The 24,289-nt window shown below is 39.5% G+C and overlaps 1 protein-coding gene across 1 annotated transcript in view; it reads right to left on the bottom strand.

The window, feature by feature from the left end:
- LOC135475060 (probable G-protein coupled receptor CG31760) overlaps positions 1-24,289 on the bottom strand; it is a 50,509-nt gene that overhangs the window by 10,933 nt on the left and 15,287 nt on the right. Inside the window, 2 exon segments of the mRNA XM_064754803.1 lie at positions 2,561-2,684; positions 6,484-6,667. Coding sequence (XP_064610873.1) covers positions 2,561-2,684; positions 6,484-6,667 — 308 coding nt within the window.

The following is a 24,289-nucleotide window of genomic DNA, read 5'->3' as shown; positions in this document are numbered from 1 at the left end:
CCGGGTTCTGCTCGGTCTCATAAGTGAAATATTCTTGAGTGCAGGGTAAAACTACAATCAACTGAATTGATAAATATACAAGAGTGTTTCACTTATACGACGGCGGTCAGCTTTATGCTTTTGCAAACAAGTGTTTTGTCCCTGGGGCTCAAGACGCACCTTTGTGCAGTGACAAAGTAATGTGACTTAACAGGCGTTTGAGGGGCCATGGTGGCCCAGGTGGTTAAGTTGTTAGCGCGGCACAATGACCCAATGGGGCTCTCATTAATGAGGTCACTGAGAGTTCATGTCCAGCCCATTTTGGCTTCCTCCTCGGTCGTACATGGGAAAGACCCCAGGCTTCGCTCAGTTTCCTCCCATCATAATGCTGACCGCTGTCGCATAAGTGAAATATTCTTGAGCACGGCATAAAATACCCATCAACTAAATAGACAGGCATTAATATATAGTTAGTGAGTGTGCAACTCTAAACAGGCGTTTGTATAGCATATAACTAATTGGACATGCGGCTCTAGAGGGTTGTTTGTATAGTTTATGAGATGTGCGGCTCTAGAAAGGCATTGTATAGCACATGGCTAACAAGATGTGCGGCTCCAGACAGACGTTTGTATAGTATATGCATGTAGTTAATGGGGTGAGCGGCTAAAGGGGCGTTGGTATAGCATACAGCTAATGAGATGGGCGGCTAGAGGGGCGTTGGTATTGCATATAGCTAATGGGATGTGTGGCTCTAGACAGGAGTTTACATAGCGCTTTGCCATTTGGAAGTGTTGCTCTTGGCTCTTGTTTAGCAAACTCTGTCTGTTCGAATCCAATTTTCATTGATTCGGCTTCGGTTTTATACGTCAGGAGGTTTCTTAGAAAAATAAACCTCCCCACCCCACCCACGGGCCCTGTCCATAATACCGCAACCCATAAGCCTCGCCGTCATACTACGATAGAACATTTATTATTACACAAATATCCACATAAATAAATTAATTAATCAATGCACCTCTAAGATCCGGTAGAATGGAACGCGTGGCATGCATATCCTTTAAATTGTATAAGAATTGTAATTGATGTAGTGGCAAACAGTATCAATTTACAAAGCCTTTTTTCAGTCTATGCAACTTACTTCTCATACATCAACCCGAACAGACGCCATGTTTGTTTTTGAAAGTTCCACCTATGTAATAATCTGGCGGGCTGTAAACGGATAGCCCGATGGCTAATCTTTCCACGTTGACAAGAGCTGATGTGTTTTCATCCACCTCTGTAACGATTTACGCCAACACATGCGGGGTCAGTATGTAATGGTTTCGCCATATTCTATCTAAAGAGGAACTACTTCCGGTACCTGTCTGCATCCATACAGAGTTAATAGTCCAACCAGACGTTCAAAGAGACTTACGAATTCCCACGACGATATTCCGTCTAAACAGTTTGACAACGTCTGCGGCGGATGCCATAATGGGACATTAAACTACTCGGCCTTAGCCCAGGGCATTTATAGGTGATAGGTGATGTAGTGAGCAGTGTGGTAATTGGTTCGGGCAATGTTGGTCAGCACTCCCCACAGCCAGCTGCTGTCGAATAGCCTATGACGATTTAATAGCTCATTTGCTGAATAGCAAAAATTGCTTCTGCGTATAGAGATTAGGTCTCAATCAGAAGTAGTCGGGCTAATGCTCGATTCAGTATGGGCTCCCAAAAGTGTGACGTTCGCAAAGAGTTCCGGTAAGAAATCCCCTATTAGAGGAAATCAAAAGGCACAGGTTTTGACGGGGTAAGCATTTAACAGGATAGTTAGTTCTCGGTGGGAAATTCCTTTCGGAAATCAACTTATCTGGCACGGCCCTTCGCAGCCCGCTGACGAGAAAAAATAGAGGCAACAGCGCCATTTCCTGTCATGTGACGAAGGAAGCCGGAAATGGTCCTGCTCTTTAACAGACCACGCAATGGGTTGGAGACGTGGGCGGAAATGACAATCCGAACCCAGCTGAAAGCTTCGTACATGCAAAGTGGCCAGTTACCATTCGCTGAATTAAGCTGATTACTTTCTCAGTTGGAGACAGAAGTATCGCCTGTTCTAATTCGCGCATTCAAGAGTCTTGTATTGATAACACTAGGCACGACGTCTTGTGAAATGCTATACAGCGAATATTAGGACTAATTCGTTGATTTGATTGAACAAAATAAAGCCGTTCTGGATAAGGTGTGGTAGATAAGATGTCCGACATTTAGCATCTAGTGTTTAGTACAAAATGCTTAAAGTTTGCAGACCGATATAATCATGAGTTCATGTGCCAGCAGTCGACTAATCCTCAAATGCGCAGTATTAGTTGTACGTGAAATCTCTTTTATTTAATAATATTTGCAAATTTGTACACGGCTATCTCTAACAGACATACCTAACCTTGAAAGGTCCAAAGACAAAGCATCCTAGAATTTGTATTATGCATCTGGTTTTGTCTTTTGCTTGTTTAGCCCAATGTCATGCTATAGCAACCTCTTTTCATAAACACAATGACGTCAGATAACTAGGTGGAAGAGTCCAGGCCTCAAACCATTCGCTTACCCGTGTGGTTGCCTTCTTGCATCGTGCTGAGTCAGCAAAAACATTAGGCTCACTGGACCCTTCAGGAAGCGGACATTGGTCAATATCAACCTTCTGTAAGTCGATATCAATTCCACTGGTTCCTCTGTAAAGAGAACAACAATAATTCACAACAACTGCAGATTTATGAGCCATACCTTTTACACCACGAGAACTCCGCTGCACCCATGCATGAAAACCAAAAAAGATATTTTTACGTTTTTAGAGCATATATCATTATGTTTTCAAATTTCTATTCCCTATGTCAGAGAAAGCATTCAGCACGACTTGAATCATTCCTAACTGAAAAATTATTGTTTTGTAGATCCTGTCATGGCATGCATGTATATGTACTTCCAAGTTATGGTCATGAGTTTAATTTATTTATTTATTTGATTGGTGTTTTACGCCGTACTCAAGAATATTTCACTTATACGACGGCGGTCAGCATTATGGTGGGTGGAAACCCACGACCATCCGCAGACCTTCCCACTCACAGCGAACGTATTGGTGAGAGACTCTTGGGCCATTACGCTGCGCTAGCGTCATAAGTTTGAAGCTAACATAGTGTCAAGATAGAAGTCACTAACGCGACTACTTTTGGAGAATTCTGATAATTGAGGCCGGCCATCTGGTATGATTTTTAGACATTGTAATATGTTTATTCCACTCTTGTGTGACATACGTAAAAGATATAAAAGAGGAAAAAACACAGCATCTATTTCGCAAAAGAACACTATCTTTAGCATATGCATATATTTTTGTACATTTATACATGCCCGGTATCCTCCCACCACAATGCTGGTCTCCGTCACTTAGGTGGAATAATTTTGAGTACGGCGTAAAATACCAATCAAATAAATAAATAAATAAATTCATACATGTATATGGTAAATATGGTATTTCACATGGCTATTGAACGAGGACGGCGACCGCCAGACATAGCACTCAATTCCGAGGGACAATGTTACGTTCGTTATAAAACTTTAAGAGACCTACAGTGGAAGCCTTTGATCAAAGATCTTTGATATACTAGTTCTGGACCAATACTTAGTCATGTAGATCAATACTACAATGTGAAATGCGTCGACACTGTATTGTAGAAACCTTTGATGTACATATATCACTAACCCAGTGATAACAAGGTGTGAGGCAATACTACTCTAGATCGTATACAGATATATATGTCCACATAAAAAGTTAATATGTCGAAACCCTTTTGTCTTGTGGACGTCCAACAAAAGGTACACGACTGGCAACTCCTGCAGAAACCAGGATTCTCCTGGTAGACTAAGCAATCCCGAGGAATGGTCTGTTTGGATTTTATGTTATTGTATTTTAAATGTGATGAGAGCACAGCATTTGAAGTAATTCTAAACCAAAGATGCCCAATGAATTGCAATTAACATCACTGCATTTCTTCACCCCTTTTTGTGATTTGCTACTATTTACAGTAACAGCCAGAATAAAATGAGTTATACTGACAACGGATGGTATTTCACCAGTTGTGTGTGATCATTTGCCAGCTATCATACTGTCGTCGCCACTCTGTTGACTCCCGATGCTGTACGTCTTCTGCTATATTGTATTACTCCATCCGGTTTTTGCTGATAGGCTAAGCATTCCTGAAGCCTTGTCCCCTTGCGTTGTTTTAATGTTATTAATATCTATAGTATAATGAATTACCATTAAATATCGCATCAGAAGTTTTCAACGTAAACTTGTGCTTAATGTATACATTTAACTACTTCTGGAAAATATCTCTGACAGATGCAAATAAGCGAGGAGTATTTTTCTAAGATCTATAATGAACCATTAAGGTTACAGTACATCAAAAATCCAAAATGACGAGTCATCCCAACCTTCAACACTGTTACTTGTTTAACCTACGGCATTTTGTTTCCATGACAGGTTAAGCTATCGGTCTGATAACACTGAAAACACTGATCTAGGTGTTTTATGTTCAATTAATCAATGATCACTTAATCTGTATCCCTGTTTCTCAACAAAGTTTCCCGTAGTGCATGTTAACAATTAGAAATGTTGTGTAGAAAAATTTCATTCCATATTGCAGGAAATATTTCCGCACTCGTTGTGGATAGGGATAAACCGACGAATTATAATGATACAACCTGATGCTATAACTGATAGCCCACTTATACACAGCTAATAATCCCAATTTTTTCACTTCTACGGGATGTAGCAACATTTTTTAATTCACACCCTTGTGTTTGTCATCGAATGAGCGTTAGGTAATGTCCACATAACGTCCGTATTGTTTATTTATATGATCGATTCTTAACGCCGAAATCAAGAATTGCTCACTTTATACACAGAGGAGTGTATGTGGCGTAAACAATTGCTCTTCACCTGGTGTTTGACAAACAATCTGACTTAAACCTGCACTTTAATAATAAATATAGACTTTGTTCATTTTTATTCATACTGATATTTCCAATGATTTTCGATTCGTAATCATCACCGCTCTAAGATGATGAGTGGGATCCGATGGGAGTCGAACTAATAAATAATCCACATTATATTTGGTAGTGAGAAAATGACTCTGGTAAGGCTTAAATCCCTCAGAGATTCAGCCTAATGTTAGTCTCCCTCTGGTTCGTTTCAGTATCAAACATCCACAGCCAACTAGTTCATATCGCGCCAATATATGTAAATTGGATCTACAGGGATGACACCCAAGTGTAATAAATCATAAATGCGTTTTAATGGGTGAGATAACCGAGCGACGCGACACCTCACGACATCTCAGCGTCTGCTTTGCCAAGGACTGTACTGAGTCGGTGTGGTTTGTACTTACCGGATGGCACATTAGCATTCAAAACCTCCCTGACCCTTACAGCCAATGCATTGCAACCAATTTGGCAAGAGAGAAATGCTTGAAACTTGGTAGAAACTTTCCAATTTCGAGAAGCGTTAATTGATACTCCATCAGTTACGTTCTGACAGCAGCTGCTCGTTTTGCAAAACTCACGAAACAGCAACCACTATCAAAACATAACCCCTCACCACAAAAACAAAAGAGAAAAGCAAATTTCAAAATTTCAAAACATGATGTTTTTTACCTGTCAAACAGCATTTGTAAATAAGAAGGAAAATGCCGTCTGTTCAAATCGAAGTTCATCAAACCAGCCAACAGGCAAACATAAGATCAGAGGTAGGTGAGTGGTGTACGTGACGTAAATCTAGGTAATAACATTAGCCGTAGAATGCCATTTGCCTGGCAACGAAACCGATGATAGCTATAACACTCAGCTCATCAAACCCAAGAAATGTGAATTCTGATTGGCTTATTAGTTTCTGCTCGTAAGTTTAACATTGGAAATCAAACATAAAAGGGGGCAGACAACAGACAACGTATAAAGAGGGGCAGAGTACAAGTCAGAGCAGAGAAAATCATCATGTATTCAATTGTGTCATGAATGTGTTTTTGCAGATGTAAAAACCGGTTCCAGTAGTTCCAGACAATTTTTTAATTGAGTGATCGCAATTTCCTTTTTCTTTATTTCTTTTTCTTCTCTTTCGTGAGTGTTTTTTATAGGATAGATTCTGAAGTTTGTCCTGTGTGTTTTGCGTATTAAATGAAGCTTGGGTGGGTATATACTTGGGGAAAATCGTGAAAGTTTGCGTCATTGTTGTCGAGCTTACATTTGTAGATCATTCTTATGTGTGTAATGCGGTAACTCAAAATTTTCACCTGTGATTTGAAAAATTTACCACAAATGACACGTGGGTCAATCGACATCAGATTCAAAGGGCTTGTGGCTTGCAGATTTATAGGCATTTCACCGGCTCTGAACGTTACTATTTGAGTAAGTCGAACGGTAATTTTAGCCTGAGGCCGGGTAACGCGAAACAACATTAAAGCCTGCGGGACGTAATCTTACTTGAAATAAAATGTTCCGTTGCGGAATGCGAAGAAAGGAATCGTGTACGTCATCATCCAGATATCGCCCCCACCACAGTCGAAGTAAGGCTTGCCCCAGTGACCGTCCTCGTAAGACACCGTCACAATCATGTCTTCTTCCTCCGGGTAGTGGGCAGTTCCGTTATATCGCCATTTTGTAATTCCTGGAGAACAAAAAAAAGCGATCATAAGGTTCTATTGATTGATGTTTAGTGTCATACATGACGTTTCTTTTCTATACTTGCCATTTAATTTGATAATGCAGGTCACTGACCATTTTGGAGATGCTTTGGTGATGGAGTAGGTCGGACTAGAGATTTTTTAAGATATCTACTCGAAGTTGAAACCACAACAGCATTTTGGAGAGCTGTATTTTAGCCATTTATCAAAGGAACTATATAACACCTGTAGTATATATTTTCCTGTAGTGACTCAACGATAAACCAACTACAGAAGGTTACATCATTTTTATTCTTTGTTTTTCAAAATATGATAGAAAGACATAAAAAGACATAGAAAGATGTGTTACGCATTGCACTGGCAGCTTAATGACATTTTGTATCTCGATTTAGGTCGCGAGGACATGTCAAGATATTCCCACGATGTCAGTGGCCTTACTTTAAAGCAAATCAACAGAACAATTGCTCATAAACATACACAAAATCAATAAATAAAGTCAGCCAAAAAAATTATTAAATATGATGTAATTTATAGAGCTTGAATGATGAAGCGATGTTAGAACCGATCATCCCAAATCCCAACCAAAAATTAAATATCTCCCAATCACGCTACGGCCGATGGTTTTCCACCTTTTTAAAGGAAGTAAATTCAAACACCTCCAGATGCTTATGATAAATGTACTTCCTGTTCCGCAGGTTAACAATAATGATCAAAATGTGACTGTTTCTGTGCAGCAGTACTTCCCTGTGAGCGTAGCCAAAGTTCACTTCTCAGTGTTGTTTATTTCACACCTGGCTTGTCTTGTTAAGTGTGCTAGTGTGTGACAAGGTCATACAACGCTTGTGAAATCTGTAAAGGTCAGGCGGTGTCTGCTGTGAACTGTAAGACGTGTTAACGAACGCAGGAACAGATTTATTAACGGGCGCGGCCCCACAGAAATCTATTATCTCGCCGTGGAGTGGGATGACCTGAGCAGTGCCAAGAATTAGACATACAGCAAATAAATACCCCGTACTATTTAATTAAGGGCAAGTACTTTGTTCTTCATTGGGGTGGTAAATTTGTTAAATTAATTGTCAGCAATGTCCTACGTCTTACTCCGCTATATCGTTCTCTGTAACATTGTGGTGCTTGCAAAAAGACATGCGAGGTAATCGGTGTGTTTTGAAGACATCTCGTTTAAGCCTGCATCTAATCCATTATATGTACATCTACTGACAGTTGAGTTCATTGGATACCTTATACTTATCGTAGTCATAATTAAAGGCTAGACGACATGATATGTATAATAGAATCGCCAAAGGCTTCCTTCGACCCAGCCAACCAATGTGAACTGAGCTCGCGGTGAGTTCTTTATAGCTTAGCAGATGTACTCATTTAAGGCAGCCTGAGGGCAACTGGTACGCCCTCATAATGTTGAGGATACACAGCGCAATAAGGGTTAATTATTTACCCACAGCAGAGACCCTGGGAGTGACGTCTGGCCAATGACTTTTTCAATCTGGGACTATTGGAATCACGAACACAATTTCCCCACGCATGACATCAGGAAAGGTTTATGGTAAGTGCGGATCCCACTGGTGTGAAGAGCTTGTCTATACCTGCGGTCCTGTGGTAGACATCATGGTCGTCGTGATGAGACGAGGGGCAGTGGCACTGGGACGGACCCTATAGCTGATGCTAAGCTTCGCGAGTGATCTAATACTTAGTGTACTTTTCGATAAGGCGATTTATAAATCAGAGTTGTAAGGGAGGTCACTCTGCCAAACTTCCTGGACGACTGGACTCCAACCGGTTTGCATACAACCCCAGCAACATCTGGGGGTAAAGACCATCTTGTGCAAAACTCCGCCTCCCATCGTAAAGTTCGTTCAAAATGATAGAAAAACCAGATCTGATTCTAAGGCCTGAATTTCTCTCCAAATCTTGAATATAATCGAATATAACTGAACAAACAGATTATCATCTCGTTTAAATTGTTGTACAGCAAAGACATAAATTCCAATAAAGACTGAAGTTAGCACTTCTGAATGAACTTCAAAATCACACCGCCATAGAAATAAAATAGCATCTTGTTTATCCGAAATAATCCGTTCCAAAACAAAAATGGTAATTTTCTGATATTGAATCCTAGCAGGAATGTTTCCTCAGTAATGGAAATAATCTTTGAGTGGTTTTCAGTAGGATACCTATACAACAGACTATTCAGTAGGATACCTATACAACAGACTATTCAGTTGGATACTTATACAACAGACTATTCAGTTAGATACCTATACAACAGACTATTGAGTTGGTGGGGTGGGGTGGAGTTTTGACAGGTAATTGGCGTATTTTCCATTGTGCAACGGGTTAATTGTCATTAGCATAGTAAAATAATGTGTAAGTCATATTAAAAGAAGAAAAATAATCTCCAAGGATCTTAACTTAAACCACAAAAATGATCTTGCGAGCGCTATTTGGTGTGTTCGAACGATTGAAAGACCAGCATGTGAAAAACAGAGAAGCACTTATCTTACCGCTAGCCATCCGACTCATTTTACACAGTGCTACCACACATCTCGGGTAGCGTACTCTCATACATGCACAATGGGTATGGTGTGATAAATTACAAGCGTACAGTTTAACTTCGCGCAAATGCAAGTATAACCTTCACGGGGATTGTAAATCATGAAATGTCACGGTGCAACATGTCGCCAATGTACAGCACGTCACCAGTCGACAAGCCTGTCAAAAGCTATCTTCCTCACCCTCCGTAAAATCAATATCTTCCCCAAATTCACCTAATCCCACCAGAGCATCGTCCTTATATTGGCGTAGAATATTCGCTACAATGTGGCGTCAGAACGAAACCCTTCATATCTTATTGGAATTAGCTGACATTTCGCATGGGACATAAATATCTTCAGGTACACCGAGGCCACTATGTGTTTCCACTGGAAGTGGTGATTGACATGATTGATTCTGAACACCAGGGGAGTGCACGTCGGCGGATCTTTCTCTGGGAAGCACGGCAAACGGGGATTCCACAAACTCTGCCTCTTTTTCACCCACCCTCAGCCTCAGTCACTCGGCAGTCTCTCGGTCGTACTCTTGTTGTGTTGAAAGGAGAGACGACCCGAGCGTCTGGGACGTTTCAACCATCAATTTTCAACGCATAAAAGCGCAGACGGCATTTCCATGAGCAAGTGGTAATATCTAACAAAGCATTCATTTATATCCGTGAAATCAATGATATAAGTTTCCATATTGAGGCATCTCAATGAACACGGCCGCTCATTTAAGGATATAAAAGTTCCTTTATACTTCAAGGACAAAAGGACATTATTGTGAAGGAGTTTATAGGGCTTACTGGCGATACGTGTAATATTAAAGCGAAATAATTGTTGAGTTACGAGAAAGAAATTGATCAGTATTGGTATATATTTAATAAATAAGGACAAAGTGGATAGCGTCTTCGATAGAAAATTGAACATTCACATGATGCTGACAGGCATTCATGTATCACTCTCAGTCCATTTCAAAGAACAACCTGGGGGTAAGGATCCCCAAATAAACATACCAAGGCATGTCTTACACAAGACCTTGGTAAAAATGCTGAGTGGAAATGCTGGGTTTTATGCGTGAACCAGTTGGTAAATGTAGACGTAATCTAGTTGGTATAGTCTCATACATACACACTAGTTTTACAACTTAAGCAATGACTACAGATTACTGTAGCCAAGGTGAGAGATTGGAGACAAAAAGTAAGGAGAAGGCTGCACCTTGTCTTCATTGTTACGGTTGGCGGAAGCAAAGCGGTGCTATGTATTATAGTCATATCAGTCTCTAACGCTGAAGATATAGGTACAGTTTTTTGGTCCTGATAAAAAGTTTAATGGACGGCTCAGCAAGGCGTTTGCAGCTAGTCTGGATAAACTAGAGAGACAACTAGTAAGCTGTCTTATTAGTAGAACTAGTAAGTTCCCAACTGTTAAAGCTGGCAATCAACAGTAGAATACTCAGTGAGACGTTTTAACCCAGTCTGGTTGATGTGAAATGAGATAAAGATTCCAAAATGTGGGCACCAACCCATTACCTGTACACCGCTCAAAGAGGCGTTTACAGCAAGTCTGGTTGAAGAGAAATGAGATAAAAACAACAATTGTCAACCAATAACCTGCATACAGTTCAAACAGAGGTTGACAGTCAGTCAGATTTAAGCGAAATGAGACGAACTGCAGACTCGATATTGGTGGGGACATAATACCAGTGGGCGTTTACAGCCCACCTAGTTGAAGAAGATAACAGTTGTTGGTACCGACATAATACCATAGAACTGAACAGTCAGGTGTGTAATCCTGGGTGAAATGGAGTATGATGTATCCAGAAAACATCCGCGATGTAATCAATGATGGGTATAGTTTGTCGTCGGTGCATGTACTTGTACGTCAAGTGGGATACAGAGAGTTGTGACTCGAAAACCATTCACAGCTTGGCCATGCTGCCTACCGTTCCTATTGCTATGTAAATGAGACTTACCGTGGTAAATAAGCAGCAGTCACCTTACCAAGTGATGCAATTAAATCTAGTCGTCTTATAAACGCACAAACGTTTTGAGCAATTAAATTTAATGACGTACATGTAAATGCACCCAACCGCATTTCTGTAAAGGCTTAAAATATGTCAACTTCGATTCAAGCCACTCTACATGAGTGTTAACCTAAAGGCCGCATTGCATCAAATGCGATCTGAAAAACAGTTAGCCATTCCGATCTACAGAAATGTGAATAAATGCGTATTGTTTATTTGATTATATGATTATTATTTAAACGTTTCACATGTTTAGTATAATAATCTATGTAGTTACTAGACGTGGTTTGTTATTTATTGACACATTAACAGAAAGGTCTTTATAAACAAAGCATTGATTTTTTACTGAGTACAGCGACCATTATTATGGTGGGGGCAAAACTGGCACAGTTTGGGAGAAAGCCACGACCATTAAAGTGTTTGATCTTAGAGATCAGTACCTGTTAAGTGGCAAACTAAAACTTTTGCCTTCAGAGCAAGCAAAGATTCAAGTGGGCATCCCTAAACTTCTTGGAGCTAATTGTTTGCGTAGGCAAGAATTCACACCTAGACCTATATCGTCCTGAATATTATAAAGAAAAGCGCACACAATACCGCGGTGTTTACTGACTCGAACCTATCACTTCACACGTTGTATGGCGTGTGCCACGATTTGCTAATGTGTAAGTGGTTTGTGCATGATCGTCCTAGGTGGTGTTGCGTAACTTCAGTTAGCGAGAATAATTACTTTTGAACAGGTGGCGAAAATGTTTTGTTCCATCACGTACACCAAATGTGCTCCATCAGGTACAACAAATGAACGGTTTCTCGTTAGACAGAATATGCGAAAAAACTTATGGTACGCTTTCAAATGCTATGTTGTAATTCTTGAATCCATATTGAACCCGAGGGAAAAGCTGTCATCAGAAGTTTTCAAAGGAAATCGTTGCTCTAATGTTTTGGAGTGTTGTTAAAATAAGTTAACTGGTTACCACTTGAAAGATACTGGAGAAAGTCATTACAGAACGGGATACTTGCCTAAGCTACACAAAGTGGCCCAGACTGCGGTGAAAATACACCGTCTACTGATATCCTCTAATGTGATGTGCAGAACTGATTAAAGTGAATATTCCGCCAGTTAGACGCGGATAACAAAGCGCAAATTACGACAGAAATGTTTACCCAGGATGATATGTGATACATTTGAACTGCCTGACAAACATCATCTAGATTTCAGATGGGTTTATTTGTTTATTGATTTATTTATTTATTTAGGCGGTGTTTATTTTTGTTCACTTACATGTTAGCAGTAAGGTGTAAGGTTGGCAAAACACGTACAGATCCATGAACTGTCTAATTGTAATGATTATATGCCTGTCATTAGTTAGTGCAACGCTCGTCTAAATCGTATACATATACCTGAGTATTACAGAAAAATATTTTTTGCGTCATGATTTGTGGTTACCATTTAGCTGATTGATAGACTGATAGATTAACGGGCTGATTGGTTGGTCGAATTTTTGGCTGGTAGCTTTATTAGCCGATTTATTGATTTATCTTCTTGATTAAAGGCCTGATTGGCCAAGGCCATTGATTAAAAAGCAACTGATTAGACCGATAATAAATAAGGCCAGCCATGTTAGAGTTCAATCATTTTAGAATGTATCCGGTTGGATTCAATCATTGGTTATGTATGCTTCCGATTTGTTTTATGAAAACAACTAATAGGCCAATAATCCACCTTAATGTCTACCATGCCGCTAATATACATTGACCAAAGAAAGAGTCTACCGATGCCATATGTTTTGCACACTCATTGTTGCATTACTTATCATGCGTTAGGCAAAACCAATCCAATAACAACTGAAGAAAAGAATGACATGTTGGGGTCAGGAGTTAGGACGCATGTACTGTTCTACAAGATCGTGGAGAAACCCTTAACACACAGCCTCTAGAAGTTGCATCTAAGTTAAAATCTCTCATGATCAAATCATTTAATATGTCCTAATTACAACGCTACATAAAATTGTCGGCTTATATATGGTTTGTCTGAAAACTGTGTTGAAATGAATTATGCTTCGAAAGAAATAGCCAGAAAAAAGTCCGTGTGTTTTTACAGCCCTACAGGATATGGCTTTTTGAACAATCTTGGGGAGCATCGACAACAAAGAAAACAAAAGGAACAACACCATATTTCCACTGAGCTGTTAGTAATACTTAACACTTGAAAGGGATTAACCATTATCACTATTAAACTGGCTGGAAAGTATGATAAATACTTCGGCGATATTGCAGCCATAGCGTGGAGATCGGTGGGACATAGAATGCCACATACATTACGTTAATTAGTTTGTGGACATGTAACGATTCACTGACATCTGTGGGCGTCCATTCCACCCACCCCTATTTAGTTAGCATAACGACTTATGTAGATGGGGATTCCACATACGAGGAAACGTCAGGAATGGAAAACTCTGTTGTAGGTATTCTTTTCCGAAATTCGCTGTGTCGGAGAACATACCTTGTCGTAATGAGTCAATCAAGGATCAGCAGAGTCAAACCAGAATGCCATTTTCTTCCTGCCATCAGGATCCTAATTTTGTTAGGTAGAACAGCGGGTGTATCAAAGAAGCCTAATATAGATAGAAATGGCGGATACCTATTTGGCTTCATACACGGACTTTGCATACCGGATTACGGCTTCCTGATCAAAGGCTTCTCTCAGAGCGAGGTCAAGGAACATGGACACGGGCGACGCCTATCTGGTCATATTTCTCCAGTTATAGCTAAAATAAATCCAGTAAGATCAGAGTGCACCAGACGCAGAGTCGTCCCTATCTTACAAAGAACAGAGACTGCTTAGGTATAGACTTATTTCTGACATCAAAGATAGGTTGTTTACCCATTGGGATACCGTGTCGTCCGCCCATAAATCTGACTTCTATCATTTGAACATTTTGTTAACCAACACTAAAATAAATCAAGTAATATTGAAGTATTCTCTTGGTATGTGCCTAACTTTATCTGAAATAACTTCTTTTAAAAAATTGGATAAGTAATCTAACTGTCACTGTGGCTTAAAGTTACGTCATTGATTTAACAGTTTTTGTATACTTATACCATATTTGTATACCGTTTAATCGCCGGTTAAGAAAAAATCAAAGGTGGGGGCCTTGAGTGTTGGCTATGAAAATCTCCAGACCTTGTTAGTTAAATGACATGGGGTATGATTACATTCTGTTGAAAGCTGTACATGTAGATGCAACGAAAGGAAACGTACCTTTTCTCCGATTACCTTGTTAATAATCGGATGTTCATTCAAGACGTGGTCTTTAAGGAACTTTCTTACAGGCTAAATGCCAACTTGGTCGTCACACAAGGCAAGACGAACGGGCGGATTTACCTAATACCTTATATTCATAAAATAACCAGTTATCAATCAGTAGCCGTTAGTTTCATTCCACTCGTTTCGTTATACGCCTATATGTGTTTGCAACGTCGATTTGAATGCGATAAAACGAAGGCAAAAGTAAGGCCATCGTTATGAATGGGTCCCCGTTGTATTCTGTTTTCCGGTTGACCACAATTCAGGGAGAGATGAATGAATAGTGCGGTTTTAATGGGATACTGTTTTTATGGAACAGAAAGTGCTCATACGGGGAATCAATCTTATTCTGTAAAGGCACGTTGCTATATAAACAGATGCTCTTGAAGTGCAAGTGGGAACATCCAAGCTTTCGTTAATTGGGAAGCTTAACTACCGAACAGTGCCAGCTCACACAATCAAAGGGATGAGCATCGTGTTTAGTGACTAGATGATTCGGAGTAAACGGCGCCAGCTTGTTCTCCCGATGTAAGATCAATGAAGCCTGAATTACCGGGGAATAATTAGAAGTGAAACTCTCTTGTTTGAATTAGTACGCCTAAAAGCGTCGAATGATTGCCTTGTTATACCGGAAAGTACTTTGAATAATTATAATTCTACAAAAAAAAAATAACAAAAAGGGGATAAACAAACAGAAAAGAGAAAGAAAAGGAAAGCTCTAGTACTTAAAAAAAAAGACTGGACGTCTTCGAAAAACTGCCAAACGATTAAAATATTGTAGACACAAAGACTAGGCAATTAAGGCAACAGTATCAATTTGTCCATGGCAAGCCTTTTTTGTCCCGCAGCAAACTCCAATGCTTTTCTGTGGTCATAGAGTACAATTAAATATTCAGAGATCGAACACTACACATTAATTTAACCACTGGCATGCATTATTTACACGTACCGTTCAATTTAAGGCGAAAAACCCCAAGCATACATATGTTCAATTTAAAGAATAAAGTTGAAATAAATGAATATCTAGGTACAGTGGCACAGAATTCTGATAGAATAAAGACAGCATCCAGGCGTTATTGGTTTATGAGTGCCAACTATCGATCTGTTCATGCTTACATTCGTGAGATTTATTCATGATTTAGATGTTGATATATGTTGCTCAAATATCATCTTTCCCCAGAAACAAGAAAAGACCTTGAATTTAAAATAACTGCAGGTGAATACGTTTAAATGAATTGACCGTTTTTTTTCTGTTTCGACTGCGGCTGTAGGTGGAGAGCTTAAATACGCGCCAAAATGCTACAGTTTCCTCCAGTGTCTATGCATAATCTTTGTGACAAATTATTAAAGGACTGGAAAATAACAAAATGGAGTAACGGTCATCCAAAAGACAATGTAAAACTGAATAGGCCGGCATATCGAAGTTGTGATGGACGAAACATAACGGACAAAAGAACCATCTCTGATATCTTTAATGAATACTTCTCTCTGATTGCTAGTCGTCTGGAATCTAAGATACCAGCCACACAAGCGAGTTTTACAGAATACCTTGAAAAGTCAAAATCTTACCGCTTTGCTTTTCCATCGCTTAGTTCTGATCTAATGAATTCTGCCATACAAAGCCAAATTTCCACATCTTGTGGAATGTATGGAATTTACATATCCGACATTAAATTTGTTTCCGAATATATTGCCGAACCTTAGATACATATACTAAATTTATCTGTTGAGTCTGCAAAATTCCCAACTCCTTGAAAATGGCAAAGGTCACACCAGTATTTAAAAGTGGACATAACCGTTGTGTTGAAAATTACCGTACTTCCATCCTTTAGTAAAATTTTGGGAAAAAATTGCCCTGAATGTACTCAACCAATATCTTCATACTCATGATATGTTATTGCTAAGTCAATACGGTTTCCGCGCAAAACAACTCGCTGCTTGTTCACTTTATGACAGCTTAGTTAGTAGCAAAGAAGATAAAACATTCAGTGTTATTACGTTTTTAGACTTCTACACAGTCAACAACTCCATTTTATTACAAAAAAATTTGTGGCACCGCTAATAAGTGGTTTGAGAGCTACATTTCAGCCCGCACCCAGGTGGTAAACTGTGAAGGTATTCGGGCTTCTACTAGATCGCTCACGCGGTGTACCACAAAGTTCTATACTCGCACCAGATCTTTTATTGATTTATATAAATGATATCATGGCGTTTATCTTATTTGCTAACGATACAAGCTTTGTTTCGCCTCATATGCATAGTAAAGAGGCTGTAAATTCAATGTCTGTTGAGGTATGTAACGTGTACAGATGGCTCTCAGCCAACACACTGTCCTTGAATATAAGTAAAACCAAGTGCGTGTACATTAAACCTGCCAACATGGCCGATTGCAGGCATTCTCATCTTGTGTAATCTTGGCCAATATAAATATAGCTTCCGTACATGAATTTAGATTTATAGAAATCATGTTTAATGATAAAATCACTTGGACATAGCATATAAACTATACCTGTAACAAAATTTCCGATATATAGATATTATTAAGCATTTAGCGACCTTAGTAAATATGAAAGCATTGGTTATTAGTATTCTCCCATATACCCTGATCTACTGTATGCTAATACCCTGAGGGGTAATACATACATCAAACACTTGACACAGCTATTGCTCCTTCAAAAGCGTGCTGGTCACGTCATATCCGCATCACACCGACTGTAGCATACAGCCCCTTTTTCAAATCTTACCAAATACTTAATCTTGCCAGAATCAACCTCTTCTCCTGCCTTATGTACCATGTTCTGGGAATTTTCATGGAGAACTACACGTATGTGGCACTGTCCCAGAGTGTCATAGGTACGGGGAACTTTCATGGAGAACTACACGTATGTGGAACTATCCCAGAGTATCATAGGTACGGGGAACTTTCATGGAGAACTACACGTATGTGGAACTATCCCAGAGTATCATAGGTACGGGGAACTTTCATGGAGAACGACACGTATGTGAAACTATCCCAGAGTATCATAGGTACGGGGAACTTTCATGGAGAACTACACGTATGTGGAACTATCCCAGAGTATCATAGGTACGGGGAACTTTCATGGAGAACTACACGTATGTGGAACTATCCCAGAGTATCATAGGTACAGGGAACTTTCATGGAAAACAACATGTATGTGGAACTAGCTCAGAGTATCATAGTTACGGGAAACTTTCAGGAGAACTACATGCGTTTGGAACTATTCCACAGTAACATCGGTAGTGGAAACTTTCATGGAAAACTACAAGTATTTGAAACTATACCAGAAAACCAGAGGTACACGTGCTGGTCACTGTCACAGATAACTACATATACTGGAGCCTTTCGAGTACTGTTAATATGTGCATAGCTAAAGTTTGCCATAAATAATGGAAACCATCGCACACTGCCAAAGCTATTGAGAACCACAGTACCAACACCTCAGTTACTGTAATATGTCACAGTAACTGGGCGCTTCAGTAAACATAGGGAACAACAAAGAGCAGCTTAACTACGGGAAACTTTCACAATGTATCCAAGTGGGAGCTTCAACACAGTACTCCAGGTACTGCGACCTTTCACACAGTACTCCAGGTACTCCGAGCTTTCACACAGTAACCCAGATACTGGGAGCTTTCACACAGTACTCAAAGTACTGAAAGCTTCCACACAGTACTCCGCGTAGTGAAAGCTTTCAAACAGTACCCAGTACCGGAAGCTTCTATACAGTACTCCGTGTAGTGAAAGCTTTCAAACAGTACCCAGTACTGGAAGCTTCCACACAGTACTCCGCGGAGTGAAAGCTTTCAAACAGTACCCAGTACTGAAAGTTTCCACACAGTACTCCGCGTAGTAAAAGTTTTCACACAGTACCCAGTACTGGAAGCTTCCACACAGTACTCCGCGTAGTGAAAGCTTTCAAACAGTACCCAGTACTGGAAGCTTCCACACAGTACTCAGCGTAGTGAAAGCTTTCAAACAGCACCCAGTACTGGAAGCTTGCAAACAGTAACCCAGGTACTGGAAATTTTAACACAGTATCCCAATTACTGCAAGCTTCACAAGCTGCTCAAGGCTCTGGAACTTCAAACGGTAACCCAAGTACAGAAAGCTTTCACACAGTATCCCGATAACTGCAAACTTCACACGTTACTCAAGGCTCTGGAAGCTTCAAAGAGTATCCCAAGTACTGGAAAGTTTTAACACAGTATCCCAAGTGCTGGAAGCTTTCAAACATTACTCCAGGTACTAGATCTTCAAACAGTAACCCAAGTACTGGAAGCTTTCACACAGTACCCTGAGCACTAGGAGCTTTCTGACATTAACGTAGGTATTGGGTACTTTCACATAGTACCTTTGGTCCTGAGAGCTTGTGATTTAGCTGCATCACTAAGTTGTTGTTTGATTTAATGTACGTATTAGATAATATGCTTTGGGACAACACAGTGTCCACTGTGGTCTAGCGGTAGTTAATAGAGTTTTACAATTACCGCCCGACCTTGATATGGAAAGTTGTTATCTTGATGATAATGGTCGGAAAATGAATGTGAAGTTGTCCGTATATTGAGTGGCACAGCCTTCATCAGCAGACTGATCGTGTCTCAAGTGTTTGCTCCAGAAAACCGACCAGCCTGCAGGAAGAGTTGATATAATCACTCGGCTCTCACAGGATCGTTGGGATAAAGCGTGAATCTCGCCGCAGCTGGCCTGTCCTTGACCGCATGCTCGAATCCACAACTATCTCTGGACTGTGGTCAGTTTAGTCCAGGAGTCGTCAGGTACCTGCCCAAGGGCAGTGGTTTATTCCTACTTACTATTCCCGTTTGCTAGACACCACCTTACAAACCTGAGCATCGTAGTGCATTGAAAGAATCTAGCACAACATAAAGAATCTACATCAAACAAGCAAAAAATTATCGTAAAGTCAGCATCAACGATTACCAAGGATTGCATTGCAAATGTTCCAAACCCATTTCGGAATAAAATGTAAAGAGTTTACCCAAATGAAATACAGGTAGAGAAAACACAAGATGCATGTACATACATTTAGCATTTATGTAGCACTGATTAATTTATCTGATTGATGTTTTTCACCGTACTCATGTACATCTAGCATATATAGGATATAATGATATTACTCATTGCGTAAATCTGGATTTAAACCATGTGTTATGTTATAAAACCTAAGAGTAAATGATACTTTGATACAATGATATTACTCCTTGTGTAAATCTGGATTTAAACCATGTGTTATGTTATAAAATCTAAGAGTAAATGATACTTTGATACAAAGTTACTGCAACATCACAATAAAATGATACCCAACACTCGTGAAGTTATACGACACGATCTTATTTCCACAGTGAACAGTTTGATGACTTCATGTGATGGGGAACACCGTAGTTTATCACGGTTGACGTTTGCTCTTCTTAACAGGGTAAAGTGGGATTTTTATCAAATCTGACAAAGAAAACATTTGAGAGGTCTTTGCATTAGGACGACGTACTTACCGTGTCCTCGCCAGTCATCACATAACAAAACAGTTACATAATTCCATTTCAGTAAACACGTGAATTTATGAATCAGAGAAGTCCAGTAATTTCTAAGTCATCTCATATTCATCTCTCTGAAATCCTATTATTGTATGACATTAATGCTATAGGGCCTGAGGAATACGTGGCCCTAAGGTCATTACCTGCCCTTAAATTCTTGGCAAATCAGGTTGCGTGTGGTGTAGCTATGTAAATGAGGAATCTGTAAGATTCCACTGGGTGTGATAAAGATGAATACAGGCTTATATGGGAATGTACGCCGAGAAAACGTTAATGTCTAAATGCAACAGTAGGGCGAGGCGTGCTGCTTTTTTCACAGTTAAATCCAAAGTATTATCAGATGTGTTTCTGTCTGTTCGGCACAACGCTTGTGAGAATGTTTAAGGCAAAGCGACATTGTGCGTTCTCTGCTACTAAAGTGTGTTTCTGTTTAAAGCCTGCGTCGAGGCTCAGATAGAAATGAACTCTCTTATCCTGTCGTGAAACAGAGGCCGAGTCTGAAGTGGAGGTCAACAACGACCGGTCGATTCAGCGGACGACGAGTTTCCGGACAAACGCTCTAGGCCAACAATGGCGGATTCCGAAGGCTTCTATGAAATTGTGAACTTAATATTAATATATGGCAGTAGTTGGCATTCCCAGTGAGCAAGTGACAGCAAAAGGCCACTTACATCACAAACAGCTATCTGTTTGTTCAACTCTCGAGCGTGACTATGAATCGTGAACTGTTCATATCAGGCGGAACACCCATTCTTAACAAGACAATGCGACTTCAGAAGAGACCTGTAAACTCCGCATAGACTGAGAATAAATTACTCATTCGTATACCATGTATTTCTCCAGTACAAAGGCTGCACAGCCTATGATCAGTTTCTGTTATGGATGTTAAAGTAGTCGTCTCGCATTCAAGGTCATGATTCTTAAGACAGGAAAAAAATATTTGTTGGCCAGAGTTTGTGCTACAATACTGAAACAAACACCAACGGCATTGCCAAAGTCACATAGTTATACCAGAATGTGTATAAGCCACCCCCAATGCCCTGGTCGAGATCTCTATAGTATTGATGAAAACAACCGTGTCGCAGCGATATTATAAGCGTAAAGAAAAACAACGCATTTGTCAAACAACTCATGAAAGTGTCGATGCACTTGAATAAAATAAGAATGCACTCAAACTGATTTCCAATCTGTCCCATTTCGCCTAGAAAACATTTCATATGATTGGGAAGTTATGCAATGCACTTTAGAAAAGTAATAAAGCGCTATAAATGTTTCACAATTCTCTGAAACAAACTCAAGATAAGTTATTTTTAGCAAAGCCATAAGAAATAGCAGGTGAAAAAGTACGCATAGGTCATGTCAGAATAACTCTGTTGGGAGTCTTTTTTGTTCGTTTAAGCTCGTTTCTTATGGGCTTTTTGATTTTACAGAAAAAAAGTATTACGCCATGAATGTCTCATGGTACTATTAATGATGGTAATTATGTCAATCAGTCGAAATAAAAAAGTAGTGAAATATGCCGTCGGCATGTGGAAACAGATAGTGTCAAAGACACATTTGCTATTACGCGAGACATCCATAACATTTGGTCAGTTGTGATTAAGTGGCGTTAGGAAGAATTGCTACGTTTGCAATCGGATTGGAAGAAATGGCCCTTTGAAAACCACGTAGTAAAACAGATGCCTACAACATTTCAGGCAAAAATTAGTAACACGAGTGTGTGCTGTATTCACATGATCGTAATAAGACACTAGCTACCTTTTTATCAAGTTAGTGAGAAACAGGTTTTCACCTGGCTTGAAAGAAACTTTCTTGTTACATTTATGCTTACATACGGTACGTATAGCCCACTATGTTGACGTCAGTTTAGCCCTCTCCAAGTCGGGAAACCTTGGGATTAACCGACCCGGGTCGGGTCATACCAAAGTCTTTAAAGTGGTACTTGCTGCTGTACCTCTTGGAGCTTAGCACTAAGAGGTTAGAGCAAGGAAACATGACAGGTTGGCTCGGTGTCAGTATAATGTGAATGGCTGGGGTGTCATGTCTGGCGTCTTCAGCGTAATGCTTCAGTGGCAGCGGAACTATTGTGGCATGGATTCGCCTTGCCACAAGTAGACACAATATACAGTATGTCCACACACCTAATGACTGATCGTCGTCGTAATGAAAAATTACACGATGTTTATCCCCAAGCATACATACATACGTTTCGTATGAATGACGTCTGGAAACATTTACATCAGTTTTTGTATGAAAAACGTCTGAACACATTTACATCAGATTAGTAGAAAAGACACCTAAACACATTTACATCAGCTTAGTATAAAAGACGCCTAAACACATTTACATCAGTTTAGTACGAAAGAGGCCTAACACATTTACCTCAGTGTAGTATAAAGCACGCCTAAACACATTTATATCAGTTTAGTACGGACATCTGGACATATTTATATCAGTTTAGTACGAAAGACGCCTGAGCACATTTACATCAGTTTAGTACGAAGGACATCTGGACATATTTGTATCAGTTTAGAACGAAAGACCTCCGAACACATTTACATCAGCTTAGTATGAGGGATGCCTGAACACATTTACATCAGTTTTAGTATAAAAGACGTCTCAAAACATTTACATCAGGTTAGAATAAAGAATGCCTGATAATCACTTTTGTATGAAGGACGTCTGGACACATTTACATTAGTTTAGTATGAAAGACGCCTGAACGCATTTACACCAGTTTAGTATCAAAGACGCCTGAACGCATTTACATCAGTTTAGTATGAAGGACATCTGGACATATTTATATCAGTTTAGTACGAATAACGCCTAAGCACATTTACATCAGTTTAGTACGAAAGACGCCCGAACACATTTACATCAGTTTAGTATAAAAGGCGCCTGAACATATTAACATCAGTTTAGTACAAGGACGTCGGAACACATTTACATCTGTTTAGTATTAAGGACGAATAAACACATTTACATCATTTCAGTAGAAAGGAGGTCAAAACAAATTTACATCAGTTTTAGTATGACGGACGTCTGAACACATTTACATCAGTTTGGTATAAAAGATGCCTGCACACATTTACATCAGTTTTGGTACAAAAGACATCTGAAAACATTTACATCAGGTAAGTATGAAGAATGCCTGAACATCACTTTTGTATGAAGGACGTCTGAAGATAATTACATCAGTTTAGTATGAAAGACGCCTGAACACATTTACACCAGTTTAGTATGAAAGACGCCTGAACGCATTTATATCACTTTAGTATGAAGAACATCTGGACATATTTATATCAGTTTAGTACGAAAGACGCCTAAACACATTTACATCAGTTTAGTATGAAAGACGCCTGGGCATATTTATATCAGTTTAGTATAAAGCACGCCTATACACATTTACATCAGTTTAGTACGAAGGACATCTGGACATATTTACATCAGTTTAGTATGGAAAACGCCTGAACACATTTACATCAGTTTAGTACAAGGACATTGGAACACATTTACATCTGTTTAGTATAAAGGACGCCTAAACATATTGACATCAGTTTAGTACGAAGGACATCTGAACGTATTTACAATAGTTTTGGTAGGACGGACGTCTGAACACATTTACATCAGTTTGGTATGAAGGACGTCTGAACAAATTTACATCAGTTTGGTATGAAGGACGTCTGAACACATTTGCATCAGTTTAGTATGAAGGACGTCTGAACACATTTACATCAGTTTTGGTATGAAGGATGTCTGAACACATTTACATCGTTTAGTATGAAGGACACCTGAACGCATTTACATCAGTTTAGTATGAAGGACATTAGGACATATTTATATCAGTATAGTACGAAAGACGCCTAAACACATTTACATCAGTTTAGTATGAAAAAACGCCCTAGCACATTTACATCAGTTTTGGTATAACGGGCGTCTGAACAAAGTTACATCAGTTTAGTACGAAGGACGTCCGAACACATTTACATCAGTTTAGTAAGAAGGACATCTGGACATATTTATATCAGTTTAGTACGGGAGACGCTCGAACACATTTACATCAGTTTAGTACGAAGGATGCCTGAACACATTTACATCAGTTTAGTACAAGAAAGTCTGAACACATTTACATCTGTTTCAGTATGAGAGACATCTGAAC

The sequence above is a fragment of the Liolophura sinensis genome, chromosome 9 (genome assembly GCF_032854445.1).
Source record: "Liolophura sinensis isolate JHLJ2023 chromosome 9, CUHK_Ljap_v2, whole genome shotgun sequence".
In the NCBI taxonomy this organism is placed as follows: domain Eukaryota; kingdom Metazoa; phylum Mollusca; class Polyplacophora; order Chitonida; family Chitonidae; genus Liolophura; species Liolophura sinensis.
The sequence above is the reverse complement of the archived record's forward strand: the minus strand, read 5'-3'. Positions and strand labels throughout refer to the sequence as shown.